Source organism: Cyprinus carpio, chromosome B10, assembly GCF_018340385.1.
Source record: "Cyprinus carpio isolate SPL01 chromosome B10, ASM1834038v1, whole genome shotgun sequence".
NCBI lineage: Eukaryota > Metazoa > Chordata > Actinopteri > Cypriniformes > Cyprinidae > Cyprinus > Cyprinus carpio.
Genome location: NC_056606.1, coordinates 1,488,096 through 1,507,036, shown reverse-complemented (window position 1 = coordinate 1,507,036; position 18,941 = coordinate 1,488,096). Strand labels below are relative to the sequence as shown.

The 18,941-nt window shown below is 39.8% G+C and overlaps 1 protein-coding gene across 1 annotated transcript in view; it reads left to right on the top strand.

Moving 5' to 3' along the window:
* Positions 1 to 18,941, top strand: part of fbn2a (fibrillin 2a) — a 62,299-nt gene that overhangs the window by 39,992 nt on the left and 3,366 nt on the right. The window contains exons 19-21 of the mRNA XM_042731958.1: positions 4,477 to 4,614; positions 4,788 to 4,816; positions 17,359 to 17,494. Of these exons, the coding sequence (XP_042587892.1) occupies positions 4,477 to 4,614; positions 4,788 to 4,816; positions 17,359 to 17,494 (303 nt within the window). The remainder of the gene's footprint in view (positions 1 to 4,476; positions 4,615 to 4,787; positions 4,817 to 17,358; positions 17,495 to 18,941) is intronic.

The following is an 18,941-nucleotide window of genomic DNA, read 5'->3' as shown; positions in this document are numbered from 1 at the left end:
TTTTCCTACCAAACGCCAAATTTATAACATTGTCAGCATTAAAAGGTATTATTGCTGCTTTCTGCTGTGCAAATTTTGTTTGTAATGAAAATAACAGTACATTTTCGTCAGTTATTTTATCTACAGATCGATGCATTTCTTACAGCTTTAAAAATCAGATAAAGATGAAGTACTGTAAAATTACATTTGTTTGAATGCATTATTGCGACAGCGATTATGTGTGAATGTGCTGTATCTGTTTAAATCATGCTTTAACCCAAAAATATTCAGTAAAAGGAAGACAAACTCCTTGAGAACTAGCCTGTAACGCTCGACTATTGCCGTCATTATAATCTTCTGATCTGAGAGATTATGTGTATCAAGCTAAATATATGTTCATCATGTGAATTATTGCTAAATATGCAGTTATATTACGGGCTGTTGGCATGAATTGTATTCGTGATGGAGCGGTGCTGGAGCGAGTGAAAACCACGACGCTCCTGACTTTTAAAAAATCTGCTCCTCTTCAGTCAGAATCACTCCGCTCCGCTCATACTCTGCTCGGCAGCGTGTCTTAAACGCGCGGGGGAGGCTTGAGCCCAATCACAACTACGAGCCCTGAGTGGAGCGTCAGCCGTTTTATTTTGTTGCGTTCATACAATATTTTTTTAGAGTGTGAAATATACATTTTCACAGAATGTAGCCTATTCATAAACAATATATTGAAGTTTTTCTAAATACCAAACAGAGTCCAGACATCAGTAAAGTAACCGTTTATGAACATGTTTTATAGGCTGTTTTTTTTTTTTAAATACCAAACAGAGTAAACACAAGAGTTTTTATATATTTTGTAGACTTTATGTGATTTAAAATGCACCAAACCAGAAGCACAATATCTGCAGAGAAGGGTTGGCCATTCTCAAAACATAAAATATCAATTTTATTTCAATTTTCGTTTTTGTGTTTCAGAGGAAAAATCAATGTTAAGACATCTCTCCATTACAGACGTTCTGAAAGAAGAATTTATGCAAACGCGTATAAAAAGCTTTAAAAAATTTTAACAGTGATGTCTAGAGGGTATTTAATAGATCTGCCCCCACGTAAGATTTTTCTAGTTACTAGTCGTTCATTTTGTCATTATTCAACTAATCGCAGGTTTATATTACATTTACATCTATACTCCATAATGAGCCTTAATATATTCCGCGCTCAAGCACATGCATTAAGTTTGCCACAAAGCGCAGCAGCAGAAGTAGCCTAATAATTGTGAAAAAGAAGACTTTTTAATTATTTATTAATAAACAAATGTTTTCTTGTCGGCTGCAAGATGAAATTCACAGTGCTGACTCTCTCCACATGGACGCGCCTTTAAACAGAAATAACAACCTTCACAGATTACATAATGCTTTCATTCTGAATTGATTCATTTAAAAGACATGTCAAGCTTTCTGTAGATATATTTCCCATGTATGCAAGACACCACAATTTTCAGTTATTTCATTATCAGGAAAAAAATCACGTGACCGAGAGGCAGAGGTGGAAAGAGTACAAAAATATTCTACTCAAGTAAAAGTACCATTACATTAATGAAATTTTACTTAAGTACAAGTAAAAGTACCAGTCTAAAAATCTACTCAATTAAGAGTAAAAATTACTTGGTTACATTTTAACAGTGGGAGGGAGGCATTAGTGGGACAGGCCAAGGGTGTCAAACTCAGTTCCTAGAGGGCCACAGTCCTGCACAGTTTAGATATAACCCTAATTAAACACACCTGATCCAGCTAATCTAATCATTTAGGCTTATTTGAAAACTACATGATATGTTTGCTGGAGCAGGGTTAGAACTAAACTCTGCAGGGCTACGGCCCTCCAGGAACTGAGTTTGACACCCCTGGGATAGGCCTATTAATCTCAAACTAGTTGTTTTTTTTAAAGGAATCAGTTATTTAGAATAATAAGACATTTGGGCTGTTAGAGAGAAAGGCAAATCAGTATCAACAAACTCATCTTTTCAATGCAGACGAAATGCAGAAGCTTCATTGGAAGTGGCATTTAGATGTATTTACACACTGTTTAGTGCAGGACATGAATGCATTTAACCTGCAGTTACAAATGCATGAATAATGTTTTGATATACAAGATATAAAATGTTGAATACTCATTTGAAAGTTTATAAGAAATTAATTATTGAAAAAATATAAGAAATAATTATATATAGATACTTTAAATGTGAAATTAAAATGGCCAGTATGTGTCAGCAAGTCACTGTTAATAAGTGAGTCATTGCGGTGTTTGAACCGAATCATTTAAACGGTTTGATTCATTCAGGAACGAAACACTGTCATGTTGCTCAGAGACGCAAAACCGTGCTTTGGTGGCTGTGTTTGAATTATTTTTTTTGTTGTAGAAATAGAGCAAAAACAGGCAATATGGTGTATAAAACGCAAGTCTCTTAATTAACTTGTTTACTGACCTGTTGTAAAAAAAAAAAATATATATATATATATATATATATATATATATATATTATATATATATATATATAAATATATATATATATGTATGTAAACATGAAAAAGACGCCATTCTTTGTGTGATTTTGATTAACTATATGAAATGATATAAATATGTAAATCTTCTGCCCCTATATCTTCAATTTTGTGATCATTCTAAATGCATTTTACAAGACTGAATCACACAGTGAAAGAACGCACTGTGCGCGCACATCATTAAAACAACAATTAAGATATTATCGCAGACGATATATATCGCACACTCCGCACCACTGTCTTTTTGGCTACTTTGTGCAAAACCTCTTGCTAAAATGTCAAAGCTTCATTTAAACCACCAATGCAGCGATGCAATTATTTAGCTTACCTCTACATGCTTGCGAAGGGTTGATGTCGGGATTTTATAAGCTGCTAGTTTGGTCTCTCTAGGCAAGCACAGCTTACACTGCACAATAGAGCTTAAATATGGCCAGAGGTTCACTTCATTTCCTTCGAGTTCAACTTCAGAATATGACAGGTTTTTGTTTTCAGCGGTGTCTGCACCACTAACGCCCTGGATTGTTCGTCTGCATCTTTCTTGTGATTTTAAGCGCCAGTTTGCCCTCCTGCCCCATTATTTACTGCAGTAATTTCCAGCGAGGGATGTTTTTTACTCAGTAATTAATGTGTTTTAAAATGTAGCGAAGTACAATACTTCAAACAAAATATACTTAAGTAAAAGTAAAGTAACAGATTTTAAAAATTACTTTAAAAAGTAGAAGTACACAAAAAAGCTACTTAATTACAGTAACGCGAGTAAATGTAATTCGTTACTTTCCACCTCTGCCGAGAGGGCGCCTCCCTGTCATGCACGCTTAATAATTTTCACACAAACACTTGAATATGAATAATAATTCACATTTTGCATATGCATTACAAAGCAAATATTATTATTATTTTTTAGACGCAATTATCCAAAATAAAACCAAACAAGATTTGTAATGAAGATAAAATATGTAGACAAATAAGAATAAATGCTGCATGTGCACTCAGCAACATGCGTGCCAAGCAAACCTTGGACTCTGATATTTGGAATATTATACAAACCTGCATTTAAATGCGCCTACAATGTATTTATTTGTTTATTTATTATTATATATATATTTTTTACTTAAATTAAATGAAAACAAGTAAAGACTGAAGTTGTCAATTAATTAAGCTCTTTTTTTACATTGTGTGTATTTCGAGAACTTTAGTTTAATCATGAGGACGTTTTATTAATTAGTCCATTCTTTAGAGTTTCAATGATTTAGTTAAATCGTGCAGGTTTAATTTATTCGTTTCTTGTTTTAATTAGGCCTAAATAGTGGGAGCGAAATTACTCAGTGCCTCCCTTTTTACTAAAATAAAGAAAATAATTTATAAAACACGCAAGCCTAGCTCACTATGCTACCACTTTTAATTCTCCAATGCAAAGTAAACCACAATTTCTTTTGAATAATATAACACATAATTCATATTATATGAATAATAATACTGCACACTGTTTAAATGTGTCAAATCTAAAATATGGTGTAGAGAAAATATAAGCACAGTCTCTTAGGCTTGACATTTATCCTGCTTTGAATTCGTTCTAAGAAACGCACATATCTTCATAAGGATTAAACTTTCATCTGTAAATATTAAATATTTTTTCTTTCATTTCCCCCGACTGCAGTCAAATATAACACATCGGTGAGGCAAAGCTGACATCTATTTGCGAAAATGTGCTTTGATGCGCTTGTTTGAAAAACTTGTGATTAAAGCGGGCACTCAGCGGTCAAAAGCTGCAAATGCACTTTGCTGACGCCGCGGCGGCTGTACGAATGGCGGGGTAGAAACGACGTTTTTGGATGCGCCACCTACTGTATGTTGCTTGTCTGGGATGAGATTGTAAACCCTTACAAAAAAGAAGTTTATACAAGTGTGCTATAAGTATACTAATAGCACTGAGCTCCCTTGTGTTCAGATGTAAGAAGACGAGTGTGTGCAAATGATCTTCACAACTGTGACTCCAGAGGAATGGAGTGTAACAACTTAATTGGCACGTTCATGTGTGTTTGTCCAGCCGGGATGATCCGCAGGATGAATGACGACATGTGTCAAGGTAAAATCTGTTTTTAAAAAACTAATTTAACTGATTTGCATTGCTGTTCATGTTTACGAACACACTGATGGAAAAAAATATGTTTCATTTACAAATGATAGTGAGTCTGTATGTTTTTATCATTCATACCCATTTTAAATTGAACTAGCTTTGAAAGCCTCGCATTGTCACAGGTTGGTACAGACACAAGGAGGGAGTTGAGGTGAGGATCTAACTGCATCATTAATGGAACAAAACAAAAATTCTCTAGAGCAAAGAAAAATCACAGGACCAATGCAGAAGATAAGTAAACCAACCTATACCCTGAGATGAATTGAACTAGGGTGATGTTGCTTCAGACAGAACCAAAGGATTGATTCAGATCTTAAGGAACTAGACTAAACCTAGTAGGCCGGATGGAACCAGTGAAGGAGGAGGTTTCAGGGAACTGGTTAGAACCAGAGTGTCCAACAAGCCAGTCAGGACCAGGGAAGCTACAGAGAATACAGGAGTGCATGGGTTAGAACCTATTCCATCAGATCAGTAAGTGTGCTCACAAGCTGAGGGTCTGTGGTGTTCAAGGTGCTAAAGGAATGGTCGAGAAGATGAGGAATGGCCTCTGTAGCCAGGACCTCCAGAATTGAGACCTCTTGGGCCACCAGATGTGATTATTACTGTCATAGTTTGTATGTTGTTTCAGTTGCGATGTCGCAGAAAATAGAAACTGTTTCGAAAATAGAATCCCCTGTCGCTTGTAGCTGTCACGGGTGGTTAGGACAAAAACTATATGGAAAAGCACCTTTTATCGCGTCCAGTCACATCTGGTTGGGACACGGTATAACCAACACTCTGACATACAAAAGTTTAGGCTATAAATCTATTTTATGGAGGGTTCAATGTTTGTTCAACCAGACTTTATAAATTTGTTTTCACCTTCAAGCAAAAGAAACACAACCAAACCGGAAAAATCAAAAAGGCTTAAAGACATATTATTTTGAATGAGAGTAAACACCAGATTGAAATGGCTTACAAATCAGAAATGAAAAATATCACAAGACAATCTCATCAAAAAAAAAACGCAGCATTCTATGAAGACAGTGGGATGCAGCATTCGTGGGAAGAGCAATGTCTATAGTCCATATAGTCATAGTCCACAGAAGTGTAGGCCAAAAACACATCCAAAATGCACAACCAATGAAGGCTTGCAAAAAAAATAAAAAAAAATTGAAAAAAAAAATATTGAAAATCACTGCACAGTTCATGCTGTTTCTCCAAAAAACAAAAAAAATACAAATATATAATCCTTATGAAATGCCATCCAAAAACAAAATTTACACGGGTAGATGCTTTTGAGCAGCTCCTATATGCCATTGCCTTTATTGAGTTCTGTGACGAACTGAATAGCTCTTTCCAATGAGGTGCTTTGAGTTTTCTTCCTAAGGGCTATCTCTTGCTGGGTATATACCAGTTCTTCTCTTGCCAGAGAAAGCGGTAATAATGGCACAAATCTTGAACTCAGCGAGCCATGGGTTCGCCATTGTTGATTGTTGATACAGCAACATAATATGCCATCATAGTCTTTGAATCTTTTGTTGACTGCGGCTCTGTCAGGATTTGTCTGGGAGTGATTAGGTGGTTTTGATCTTTCTCGGTACTACTCTCCACTGCTTACATATAAGTTGCAGTAAGATGGGGCGTGTGTTACTCCGTACCCCCTCGGAATCGGTGAGACAGAGAAAAGCAGGGTTCCCCCATCTAGTAAAGATTTCTTCAACCATGTCCTACTAGCAATTTAGAGGTGCTTTTAGCTTCTGTCCTTTTAATGGGGAACAATTCCAACCCACTTTTGTATGCAATAATCAGCAACTGCCCAAATATAAATGCCCCAATTTGTGCATAGCACTCGTAGGGAAAGTTTTGATTATCGTCTCTGGCATGTCAAGCATTCTTTAACAATGTTTTACCGAAATGTCAGACCTTATGCTTGGCCCCACGACCACCTACCCAATCTCCCAGGCAAGCAATTCACAAGGCAGTCGCCCGAGGGCGACAAAGTTCGCTCCACCACAGCCATGACTGGTCACGGTGGGATTGTCATATGAGCATAACACAAGAAATCTTGTTTGCAACCAGGAGGCTGATAGTTTAATGGAAGGTTAATATTACCTAGTTGTTTTATCCGGCATACTTTGAAACGTAGACCCTTTTTCCAGAATTTAGTGCAATCGTAAAGGGTCTTGATCGCAGTTCAGGACTGTGTCCTCTGCAATCAGCTCCTGAATCTCTGTATCGTGGTAACATCAAGAGGTAAGGGTTAATCTAAAAAATGTAGACTTTGGGGTTTTGATTACTGCAATCATGTCAGCGTGTGTAGCGCATGCTCTGGTGGTTCTAAGAAAGAACATCGGGAGAACCAGACATTGCAGTGGGCTTTCACTGATATTTAACTTAAAAATCATCATATCTCCGTAACCGAAGTGTCCAGCGTGTAAGTCCTTAGATCGATGGTTTTGAGATGTTGCAAAACCCACCCATGTTGAGGCTGCATGATCCGTTAACAACCTCAAAATGGCCTCCCTTCTGGATACGGTGCTCCTTATTCCAATGGCCCACCCTACCACCAAACACTCTTTTTTCCAACACAGAATATGCCGTCGTCTGCCCCTGGTAGCTATGAAATCTTGATCGCATAAGCAAAGATCCGCTCACCGGCCTCCATTCCTTGAGTCAACACAGCACCCAGGTTCAATCTCACTTGCATGTGTCTAGTAGTCCAAATAGCGTGCTGAAATCGAGGTTAGCGTGCTTACAGATGCTTGAGTTAAACTTTGTTTGATAGTATCAAATTAAGCTTGGCACTCTTCGGTCCAAGAAGTCCATTTGGCTGTATTTGGTTCTGCTTCGAGGCAATAAACAGAGCTGCCTTTTCTGATAAATTAGGAATGAACCGTTGTACCAGACTGTCAACCCTAAGAACATTTAACATCTTTTTAGGGACTGAGGGGTGGAGGAATGCGTAGGTTGCTGCCACCTTGGCTGGAACCATCTTGACTCCCTCCGTGGATGCTGCTGTGACCCAGAAAAGCAATGGTATGTTGCATGAAATTACACTTAGCCAGATTGAGCATGAGCCCTGCATCATGTAAGCATTGTAACACCTGGTTGATATGTTCACGGTGTTCTTCCTAAGCTTCTTGAGTATACAATAATGTAATCAATGTATAATAGGCAGCACTTTTCTCTTACCCCCCTTAAGGACATGCTCCATTAACCTTTGAAATGTAGCTGCTGCATTTTTTCCAGGCCAAATGGAAGGCAAGACATCACAAATGCAGTTTTTTTTGTGCGCTATCAGCTTCCCATTTCTGTCTGCCAGTATCCACTCTTAAGATCTATTGTGGAAAATATGGCAGCTCCATGTAGCAACTAACTCAAGATTTCTTGAATCTGAGGCATTTGGTATGCATACAGATGAGTCTTAGCATTGAGGTTACGATAATCAATGCATAATATTAAGCTCCCATCCTTTTTTGTTACAGCTACCACTGGAGATGCCCATGGTGAAACTGATGGTTTTGTATAATTTTCTTTGTTTAAGGGTCTTAGACCTTAGCATCTCTAAGAATTGTTGTTTATCTTTGGACAGTCTATATGCCTTCTTCCTCACTGGCACCTCATCAGTAGTTATGGATGAGGTTTTTACCTGCATTAATGTGTCCAATGTCTTGTGAGCATCTGGCAGGCCAGTTGAATAAAGGACCTTCCAACTCTGCCTGTTAATGGCTGAGTAGTTTCAGCTTTCCATGCAACCTGTTGAATGGAGTGTAGGACTGATTCTGAAGTTGATAGTGTTGGAACAGCAAGATAGAAATGAACGGGACTGATTCAGTCCAGCCTCAGAAATGGAAACACATGATCAGCCAGGTCATTTGTGGCTGTAAGTCTATAAAAAAGCTAGTGGGCTTTTTTAAAAATCTAGCACAACTCCCGTCTTCACCAAAAAATCCATACCAAGGATAATTGGCACGGACAAATCTCTGTCCCTCAAAATGAATATTGTCAGTGCCACTTACTGACCTTGGATTTCCACACTGCCACTGCACTTTTCCTACAGCTTCATGCCTCTGGCCATTGGCTAGCATGAAAAAAAACTTGATGGCGTTCCGCTTGGGATCACATGGTTCACCCTTACTTAATTGCTTCCACAGAGATTTATGCATGAGTCGCCGTCAAGTCTTCCGGTATCCACCATTGCAGAACAGAATCTACCACAAGTATGATGGGGTGTTAACTTTGTTAATATGGTTTGCTCGGCTTTTAACACTAACTGCACAACTCTTGTGTTTACTGGCACATGCATTTGCTGGAGCTCACGGTCCTTGACAATTTCTTACTTGCTCAACTGCCTCCCTTGATTCCATACCTTTTTTCTTCCTCCAAGTCGCGCCTCAATTTGAGTGCCTATTCTGACCAGCTCACTTACATTGGCGACTGTAACTCGTAACAAACTTGCTAATCAGGAATTTGCAGTTTCGACCTAATGGCCTGTACTCTCTCTTTTTTCAGACCATACTCCCGTTTCCATCTTAGACACAGTACAACTACTCAAGGACATGTTGACAAAGTCTAATTTATGCCTTTCCCCTGCACCCCTTGCTTTTCGTCATCCAACAGTTTACATGCTGTCCATTATCATAATCCTCACTAAGAGTTGAACAAAGAAACAAGCTCTTTCTTAAATTGTCTCCATCCATGGCACATTTATTTTCTCACGCAGGCCACCATCCCTTGGCAGTCCTCTTCAGCACTGCATGTAAGGCAGCCAGTTGCATGGAGTCATTAAGTGGGCACACCAGCAAAATATTCCTTCAAAAGTGTTCTATGGGAAGGACAATGAAGATCTTCATCTTGTCATCTCCCCAAAGCATGGGAAATCTAACTTGACTTGGAGGATTATATGCTGAACTTGAGTTTCCTGACCAAGTTTTTGGTGTGTGGTACATCATAATATTTATCCTGATGATTTCGAAATGACAGCACTGGATCTAGATTGATAATGGTAGTAAGACAGGGCGGACGAACCAGAGTCCTTCAGCTGTTTTAAAGTGCTGCACATCTGCATCTTTTCCAAGAGCAGGCTAATCATTAGATTGGCCGGGAAGGTCTTGCGATTACAGACACTTCTATTTTTCTCTTGCTTTGTTCACATTCCGCAAAGTCTTATGCGATACATGCAGGCGATCTTCCATCCCCCCCCCCCCCCCCCCCCCCCCCCCCCCCCCCCCCCAGTCTGGAATCTAGTCTGAAATTCATTGCGTATATTACCTCTGACCTTTTGAGTGAGAGTATCATCACGTTCCATCAAGCTGCACACAGCTCTTGATATTTCGATGAGGTGGCCTCTTCTTCAACAGGTGTGTAGGTGGAAAATTGACATCACTGAGGTTCACAAATCAGAGCAGTGATAATCATGGAACACCGGGTTCGGAGGACGAGGTTCGGAATGGCACCTAAAGCGAAGTGAACACTCAGGAAAGCAGCAGGTCCTGATGGGTTTTCTGGCTTTGTTCTGAGGTCCTGGGCTGATCAGCTAGCGGTGTTGTTTACCATCTATTTTTAATGAGTCGCCTTGCTACCTCAGTGGTTCCCACCTCGGCTTTAAAAAAGACTGTCATCGTCCCCTGTGCCTACAGAAGTAATATACCCCTCGTGGTCCTGAAGGGCGATCGGTCCAGTTGCCCTCACGTCAACAGTCATGAACGTCTTTGAGAAAATCTTATAAAGAGACAACATTTGGGTCCTTCGATTCCCTGATACTTTAGTGGACGCCTTCTCTCAGTTTGGCCTGAACAGATCTACTGAAGATGCCATCTCTCTCGACAGTCACCTGCAACTCTTCCCTCAAGCACATTGACAGCAGCAATGGGAACTAAACTGAACAAACATTATAAACGCAACACTTTATTGTTTTGCCCCCATCCATTTTTAATGAGCTGAAGTCTCAAGATCTAAGACTTTTTCTATGTACACAAAATAAAGGCCTGTTTTTCTCTGCAAGATATTTTTCACAAATCTGTCTAAATCTGTGTTAGCTGTCTTCTCCTTTTGCAGAGAGTAATACATCCACCTCACAGGTGTGGCATATGCAAGATGCTGAACTAGACAGCATAATTATTGCACATTGTGTGCCTTTAGGCTGGCCACAATAAAAGGCCAATCTAAAATGTGCAGGATTTTTATCACAAACCGCCACAATGGCCACATATGGTCGCAAGTTTGAAGGAGCATGCAAATGGCATGCGTGACTGCAGGAATGTCCACCAGAGCTGTTGCCGTGTGTTCATGATTCTCTAGACCATAAGCCGTCTCCAAAGGCGTTTCAGAGAATTTGGTCAGTACATGCCAAAACCGGCCTCGACAACCGCAGACTTCACTTGTAGACCACACCAGCCCAGGACCTCCACATCCATTCATCTTCATCTACCAGATCGTCCTGAGACCAGCCCACCCAGACAGCTGCTGCAACAATCGGTTGTGCATAACCAAGAAGATTCCTGCACAAACTGTCAGAAAACCAATCGTCAGGGAAGCGTCATCTGCATGCTCCATCGTCCTCGATAGGGTCCTCAACCTGACTGCAGTTAAACCGTCTTGAAGGGGAGTCGGCAAATGCGGCACATTCGGATGGTGTCTGGCACATTGGAGAGGTGTTTCTCGTTTCACAGATGAACTCCCGGTTTTCACTGTTACAGGGCAGATTGGCAGACAGCGTGTATAGCATGGTGTGGGGTGAGAGGTTTGCTTGATGTCATCGTTGTGGATCGATTTGACCATGGTTTTTTTTTGGGGTTATGGTATAATTTTTTTATGTAATTTGACCACAAACACAGTTGCGGTGGGGTTATTGTACTGGGCAGGAGATGTTATGGACAACAATTACAACAGAGTGCATTTGTTTAGGGGTTGGGATACACGAGTACCGTGAGATCCTGAGGACCATTGTTGTGCCCATTCATACCACGACCAAGCACTGCACTCATTTTGCAGCATTGATAATTGCTGGGCCCTATGTTGCCAGGATTCTGTACACAATTCCTTGGAAGCTAAAAACATCCCAGTTCATGCAATGGCCAGCATACTCACCAGCCACATGTGTTTAGGATGCTCTGGATTGGTGTATACGACAGCGTGTTCCAGTTCTTTCCCATTTCCAGCAACTTTACACAGCCATTGAAGAGGAGTGGACCTACATTCCACAGGCCACAGTCAACAACCTGATCAACTCTATGCGAAGATGTGTTGCACTGAGTGAGGCAAATGGTGGTCACACCAGATACTGACCATTTTTAAGAGTGCTCATTCTGCATACGTCTCTAGGATGTTTACTGTCAGATGTCAAATAGAGCATTTATTAGAATGCATGTAAAACTGCTTCTAAGACGTTTTATCAGAGTACACAGCCAGAGGATTCTCAGATCTTTTAGCAGACGTCTTACAAATGTAATATCGAATATATTACATCTGATAAATGTAACTTTTATTACTGTCATTCATAATGGTCTACATATAATTTTAATGGATACAAAAATATATATATATTATGGAATGGAAATGGCCTATTAGTAACTTCTCTGTGGTCATCTACTAGTGGTAGATGATAATATATTTTTTTATCTTTAAATAATTGTTTTGCTTTCTGCCAGCATTAATGAACTTTTAGTTCTATACATGTGGGCAACCTACTGAGATGAACAATAATATCGTCACATTAAAAATAACTTTCAAATTCGGTAATACTTAAAAGCTAGACTTAAGTGCTGGGAAAGTTGGTGTGTGAAGCATTTTAAAAACGCTCGAAAACATTAGACCATTTATTCCTGCCACAGTTGTTTCCTATAGTTTACTATGTTAAGTCAAGGGATGAACGGTGGTGTAGATTTGTGTTTATTGAACCATGTTTTTCGCCTGGTTTCCCACATCAGTGGCATTTTGTTCGGATATCTGTAGCTTTAACAGAATTCTGCCGCCAAATTTGAATGCTTCTCACAGGATTTCACAAAGATGTTATTGGTTCTGTGGCGAATTTCAACTGCTTTCTTTCACACTGTATCTCCCAGCGCTGTGTATATCACGTGTCAGCCTGACTGGACGAGATCAGCCCATGGCTCCAGCTCGAGCATATAATGGTCTGCGCTTCGTAGCCCCAAAGGAGTACTGCGGATTCTTTGTCCGGTTTCGGTTTTATTTATCCAATGTAGCTCTTGTAAATTGGTCACGATGAGAAAACAACCTTTCTTTGACTGAATGGGCATTGCAATGACATCACGGGGTGCGTCCAAGCCCAAATTCTGTGAAAAGTTTGCGGCAATTATGAAAATTTGTGAGCTTTTGCGAAAATTTGATTGTTTTTTTGATTTTTTAATTGATTGAGTGATAGTGGAGGGTCTTGTTGGGTTCATATTTATGCTTGATTTTGCAGTTCAAAGAACAGAAAAAAAAAACCTGTTTGAAAAAAAAAACGAATTACCCACACTGCCTTGCATTCCTTACCATTTTTCTTTAAATGAAAAAGTCAATAAAGAACTGTAACAAAACCCCTCATACACACCACAAGGGATTGTGGATACAATCACAATATTGTAAGTAGATTTTATTACTTTTTTTAGAAGTTATTTCTACAATAAAAGTCTTGCTTACCCCATTATAAAAGTTAAGCTAATTTAGATTGATAATTTTAAGTTTTTGCATTTTACAAATACCTAGGTACTGCTCAATACTTAAATTAGTTAATATTTACAGTGAGTGGAAGACATGACAGACAAACTGGTGAATATTAAATGACTTTATTTTTTACAAATGCAACTTAAAAATCTCTTAAAACATTTTTAAAAATGACAATGCAGATACAGAAAAGATACAGATTACTGAACAGCATTAACTTATATGCTTGTGTGTGTGTGTGTGTGTGTGTGTATGTGTGTGGTGTGTGTGTGTGTGTGTGTGTGTGTGTGTGTGGTAGTAAAGTGGAGTATGTTGTTTACAAAATGGATTTTGTGGTTGTTGTATGTGTATGTGTGTGTGTGTTGAGTCCAGTTAAGTGCTGAGTATGTCATAATGTTTGGTTGTGTATGCATGTGTGACGTTTTGCAGTGTTCTGTGGCATTAAAAATGCATTACGTTTTGTATCGAATTGCTAACTAACACACAATACATGAAAAAATTCACCATTTTCTCACAACTATAAACGACAATAAAACAATATCAAAACAGACAATAAAAAAAAGAACACCAACTTGTTTATCAACACGTTTACAAACCCCTCAAAAACACGTTCTCTTTTGTCAGACTCATCAAACTTGGTAAACCACCACAGATGATACACAAACCTCGCCAACTGCCAAACAACTAACCTCAAACTACTTCACTAGAGAACACTAGTGAGATCATTTCAGAACAGATTAAAAAAAAAAAAAAAAAAAAATAAAAAAAAGAAAAAAAAAAACCAACCGTTGACGATAAAACAATCCTTTTGGGAAATAGGAAATGCAGTCAATGGACTAAGTCAATGACTCTTACAGTATACGCCATAAATAGAGGGGATGGAGATACAGTAAAATAACGACAGCAATAAACTCGATTTTTTAGAACAAGTTTACTTTTAATAAATACACTACTGTAAACGAGAGATCTTACAGTAAAATGAAAAGCACTATGAACAAGCACTAGTTTGTAAAAAGCACTAGAAGAGAAAGTTTAAAGAGCAAACACTGAATATATATGGTAAACACGTTGACATATACTGTCCAGTTAAATATATGTTTTTTAAATAAAGAATATAATATGGTTTTTTCAAATATTTACAATAGCCCCTGATAATGGATAGTGTTCCTGTGGCTCAGTGGTAGAGCCACTTGCGTTAGCAGCACAAAATGGGGCGGTTATGGGTTTTGATTCCCAGGGAACATGTTAGTCAGAAAAATGTGTTAGCCTGAATGCACTATATCGGGGAAGTCGTGGCCTAACGGTTAGAGTGTTTTGGACTTGCAATCCAAGAGGTTGATTGAGTTCAAGCCTCGGGCCGGCAGGAACTTGTACAGTGGGTGTGGGGGAGTGAATGTTACAGCCGCTCTCTCCTCCCTTCAAATACCACGACTGAGGTGCCCTTGATCAAGTCACCGAACCCCAACTAAGCCTTGGCACACGCAGCATAAATAGGCTGCCCACTTACCCATAAATAGGGTTAAAAGCAGAGCACACAAATTCGAGAGTATGGGTCACCATACATGGCTGTATGTCACGTCACTTTCAATCACTTCACTATAAGTTACATATTTAATTCTTTTTATAACAGCCAACAGATTATATATGATGATGAATCTGCTCGTCAACAAACTTTGGTAAAATTGTTTATTCTATTATATGTACCTTACACCAATATCTGTTCTCGCCATCACCCTGAGATGAGAGAGAGGAAGCAAAAAATCCCCTGCTTGGAATGGCACGCGATACACATACAGGGCCCACAGATGAGACAAAAAACCCCATAACCGGGAATGTCAGAGACCCAGACCATAACAATCTTTCACCCTAAAGATTGCGCCTCTCACGCGGGATTGTCTCACCGAGAGGCCAAACTGTTTGTCTTTTCAATCCCTGCGTGACAGCTGACATCGCCAGATGGTCACTCGCCTAGAAAACTATGTGCTTACCGTAATAGACGACATAACGCACTAACTTATTTCATTATAGTAGCCCGCAAAGGTATAACGCGGTCCATCACCTGGCGTCTTGCGAGCGCATCCGCGGGGGCCTAACAAACAAGCTAATTATGATATATTTTGAAAAAGCAGCATGTGCGCCTACCAGAGGGGTGTGGGTTGGGAGGGGCGGGGCCACAAAATTCAAAGGTCCACTCCATCAAAAATTTTGACAGGTGGTGTAGGGCATAAACTCTCTCGTCATGCTCTGCATTTTTGATACACACATAGAAACGACAAACAACAAGACCTACTCTACAACCATTGTTGTTTCTCCCATTCCAATCCCTGCTCACGTCCACCCCCAGCTCGCATATGTTGCACGTCTCTTGTTACAAAACACCTGATTCAGATAACTATAAGCTCTTAAATAGAAATTGGAGCTCCGATGCATTAAATGGTCCCATTGACATGGTCCTACACAGTTTCAGTGCTCCCTGACTCCCTGAGCAGGGAATCTGTTGTAGTTGACTTCACTTCGGAACATTCTTTATGTGATTTGCGCTGCGCACCATCTCCACACGAGCAATTGGTGACACTCATATATGCATGTAAATAATACACATTTAAATCACTGTCTCGCACACTTCAATGCACTTTGAATGGAACAATATAAGTTTGCTTCGAATTTGGAATCATGGGCAGAATATCCGGTGATGTCCACTTCGCAGGGCACTTTACTGCTCGAAAAAGAACAAACGTCTGAAGCCATAAAGAGAAACATACAAAATGTGCAAGGCAGGGGGCACGAGGACTCTGTAGATTGAGAACCGCTCTGCTTACACTGCTCACACTTGTGTATTAACTTCTTGTGAACTCATCGGTGAACAAATTTTGTATTAAACACATTAAACTGCGGGTTGTGGAGTCAAGAATTGCAGCAGACCAGTCCTTCTCCCAGGATCATGGTAAACAGTCGTTCCATAAAAATGCGCTGCACCCATCTGTAATATTTGGTCTGAACTGTTTCTGGAACAGTGTTGTAAAGACACTTCCAACCATCTGATTTCTAGTCGTCGATCCTCTTTGGAAGACAAACTAAGCACATTTTCGCTTTCACAACAAAACATGGCACTCGGGCGCAACTGGCGACAATCAAAAACAATGTTAACGCCTTCTTTCTATGCATGAACATTTGGGCGGCGTTAGAGGCAAATCTTCCCTACATTGTGGGCGTGAGACATGTGGGGCGCAGGTTTATACTCAAACGAGGTACTTTTTAGGGAGGATGTGGCTGAGCGAGTCTTAACTTTTATAAAAAATATCTCTTTGGGTTTAAAACTTTTAGTCTTTTGCAACTTTATCTTCCAAAATTATGCACCAAGGGCTTGGAACACCTCCAAGAGAAGAGAGAAAACTTGAAATCTCATCATATGACCCCTTGCTTTAAAAATTGTTAGTGGGAATTAGGGTTGGTTGGTTAGTAGATGTAGGAATGCCAGGGTTGTTGAGTACACACATTGAAAGTCACCAATACATCCACAGCCATATATTGAACACCAAAAACTAGAATGGAACAGAATGTCTCTTTTATCATCCCATGCTCATTTTTACCTTTGTAATTATATTTCCTTTTTTTACAGATGAAAGCAAAATGAAAGTGTAACATATACACCTCGGCCTGGGGTTTGTGAGGAGAGTGGTCGATGTGTCAACACTGTGGGCAGCTATACATACATGTGAATGTGGCGTTGGGTTTTGCAAAGCCTGAACTCTACAGGCAATACAATGTCTTGGTAAAACCTCTTTCTCGACTCTAAATGTAAAGCTGACCATACTGTATGTCAGCTAGTCCATGTGTGTGATATTGACAAGAAATTAAATGCCTTGGCTCCTTTTTCCTGGGGACTGGCTGGTCCTGTTTTTTGTGCATTGTAATGTGAATCGATGAGTGTTGTGATGTTTTTGGCTCTCAGATTAAGAAAGAAAGGCTTTTGTTTCACGGAGGTTATGCACATCAATGTGTCTAGGGATGTGGCTCCAGCAGATGGTGTTCCTCGTCCAGTAGTCTCAGTGCTGCTCGCTGATCGTGGAATGGAGCCGCGGGCCTGGAGGGACCGCGTGTGAGCTCTGCCCACCTCCTGCCACTGCCAGCTACAGGAAACTCTGTCCATATGGCCACGGCTACACCACTGATGGAACAGGTGCAGACACTGAAAATCACACTCATGACCAGCTTTTCTAAAACAGACATAGCAGCAGTGATCTAAAGCGTAAATCGTACTGTTTGGTGTGTTGCAGGCCTTACCAATAGTTTACTGAAAATCACACTCATGACCAGCTTTTCTAAAACAGACATATGGGGTGCGAATTTATCCAAAATCAAATTATGAGAAAGTACATAACCAGCCAGTGTTCAAAATTATCTCCTTACCTTAGCCCGATTCACAACAGAGCTTGTAATAATGTTTTCAAAATTTGTGTGGTTAGTGGTAGGTTTCCTCATGGAAATACAAGCTTGCCAATCGTGGCGCCTTGCATCATTACATCACCCATGTTATAACCTAAAGAAAGAGATCCCAGCTATCTCGCATGGCGGATCATTTACAGGCCTTTCTGACATATCTGGGATATTGCCATGTCTCAGTTTGATGGCGGATTGTATTTCCAAAGAGAACCAGTTCTAAAGAACCATAATTTGCTTTTTGGGTTTAAAAAGAACACCCCATTTATATGAAATGGTATGACAATTAGAGATTAGACCAGTACAGAAATTGAAAACTATAGGTAGCTGCTTATGTTGCATAAAAAACACTAAACAAAACATGTGCTGGTCACCCATTAAATACCAACGAAAACGTCCAATGCACACTATTCCGCACAACCAAAAGTCAAGGACGTGTATATTGATATTCAATCATTACACACCAGACTGTATATTTCAAATATTTATGATGAGGAAGTTTTGATGTGATTATGAAAGCAATCAAGTTAAAATCTAGTTATTCCGATGTCCGAAATAGAATATCTGTGAAAAGGTTCAATATTGAACACAATCTGGTGCCACACTCTCTACCAGTCTATTATCTCAAAAACACCTCCTGCAAAGGCCTTTAAATGTCTCCAATCTCTCAGAGTTCATGTTCTGTGGTAGGCTACACAACCATGGGGAAGACTGCTTGACTTGGACAGCTGACACAAAAGACTCCAGGACTGACACCGTGCACAAGGAGGGCAAACCACCAAAGGTCATTGTGCAAAAGAGACTGGACTGTTCACATCTAGCTCTTTTTTCATAGCTACATTAATAGAGGTCGCGGAAGGAAGGTGAAAAGATGTGGTAGAAAACGTGTACAAGCCATAGGTAACTCTAATTCCGCGACCCTGGAGAGGATGTTCGTGAAAACAAACCCATTCCGAGTGCTGCGGTCGGAGGATTCACAAAGAAAGTGGACTGCAAAGCTGGAGTCAGGTGCTTCAAGAACCACTACACACAGACGTAATAGCGCAAAGACATGGGTTTCAGCTTGAGCACTCTCTCCTTGTGTCACGACACTCTTGAACAACAGACATCGTCAGAAGCGTCTCGCTTCAAAAAGGCTGACTGCTTCTGAGGATGGTCCAAAGTTATGTTTCGCTGATGAACAGTAA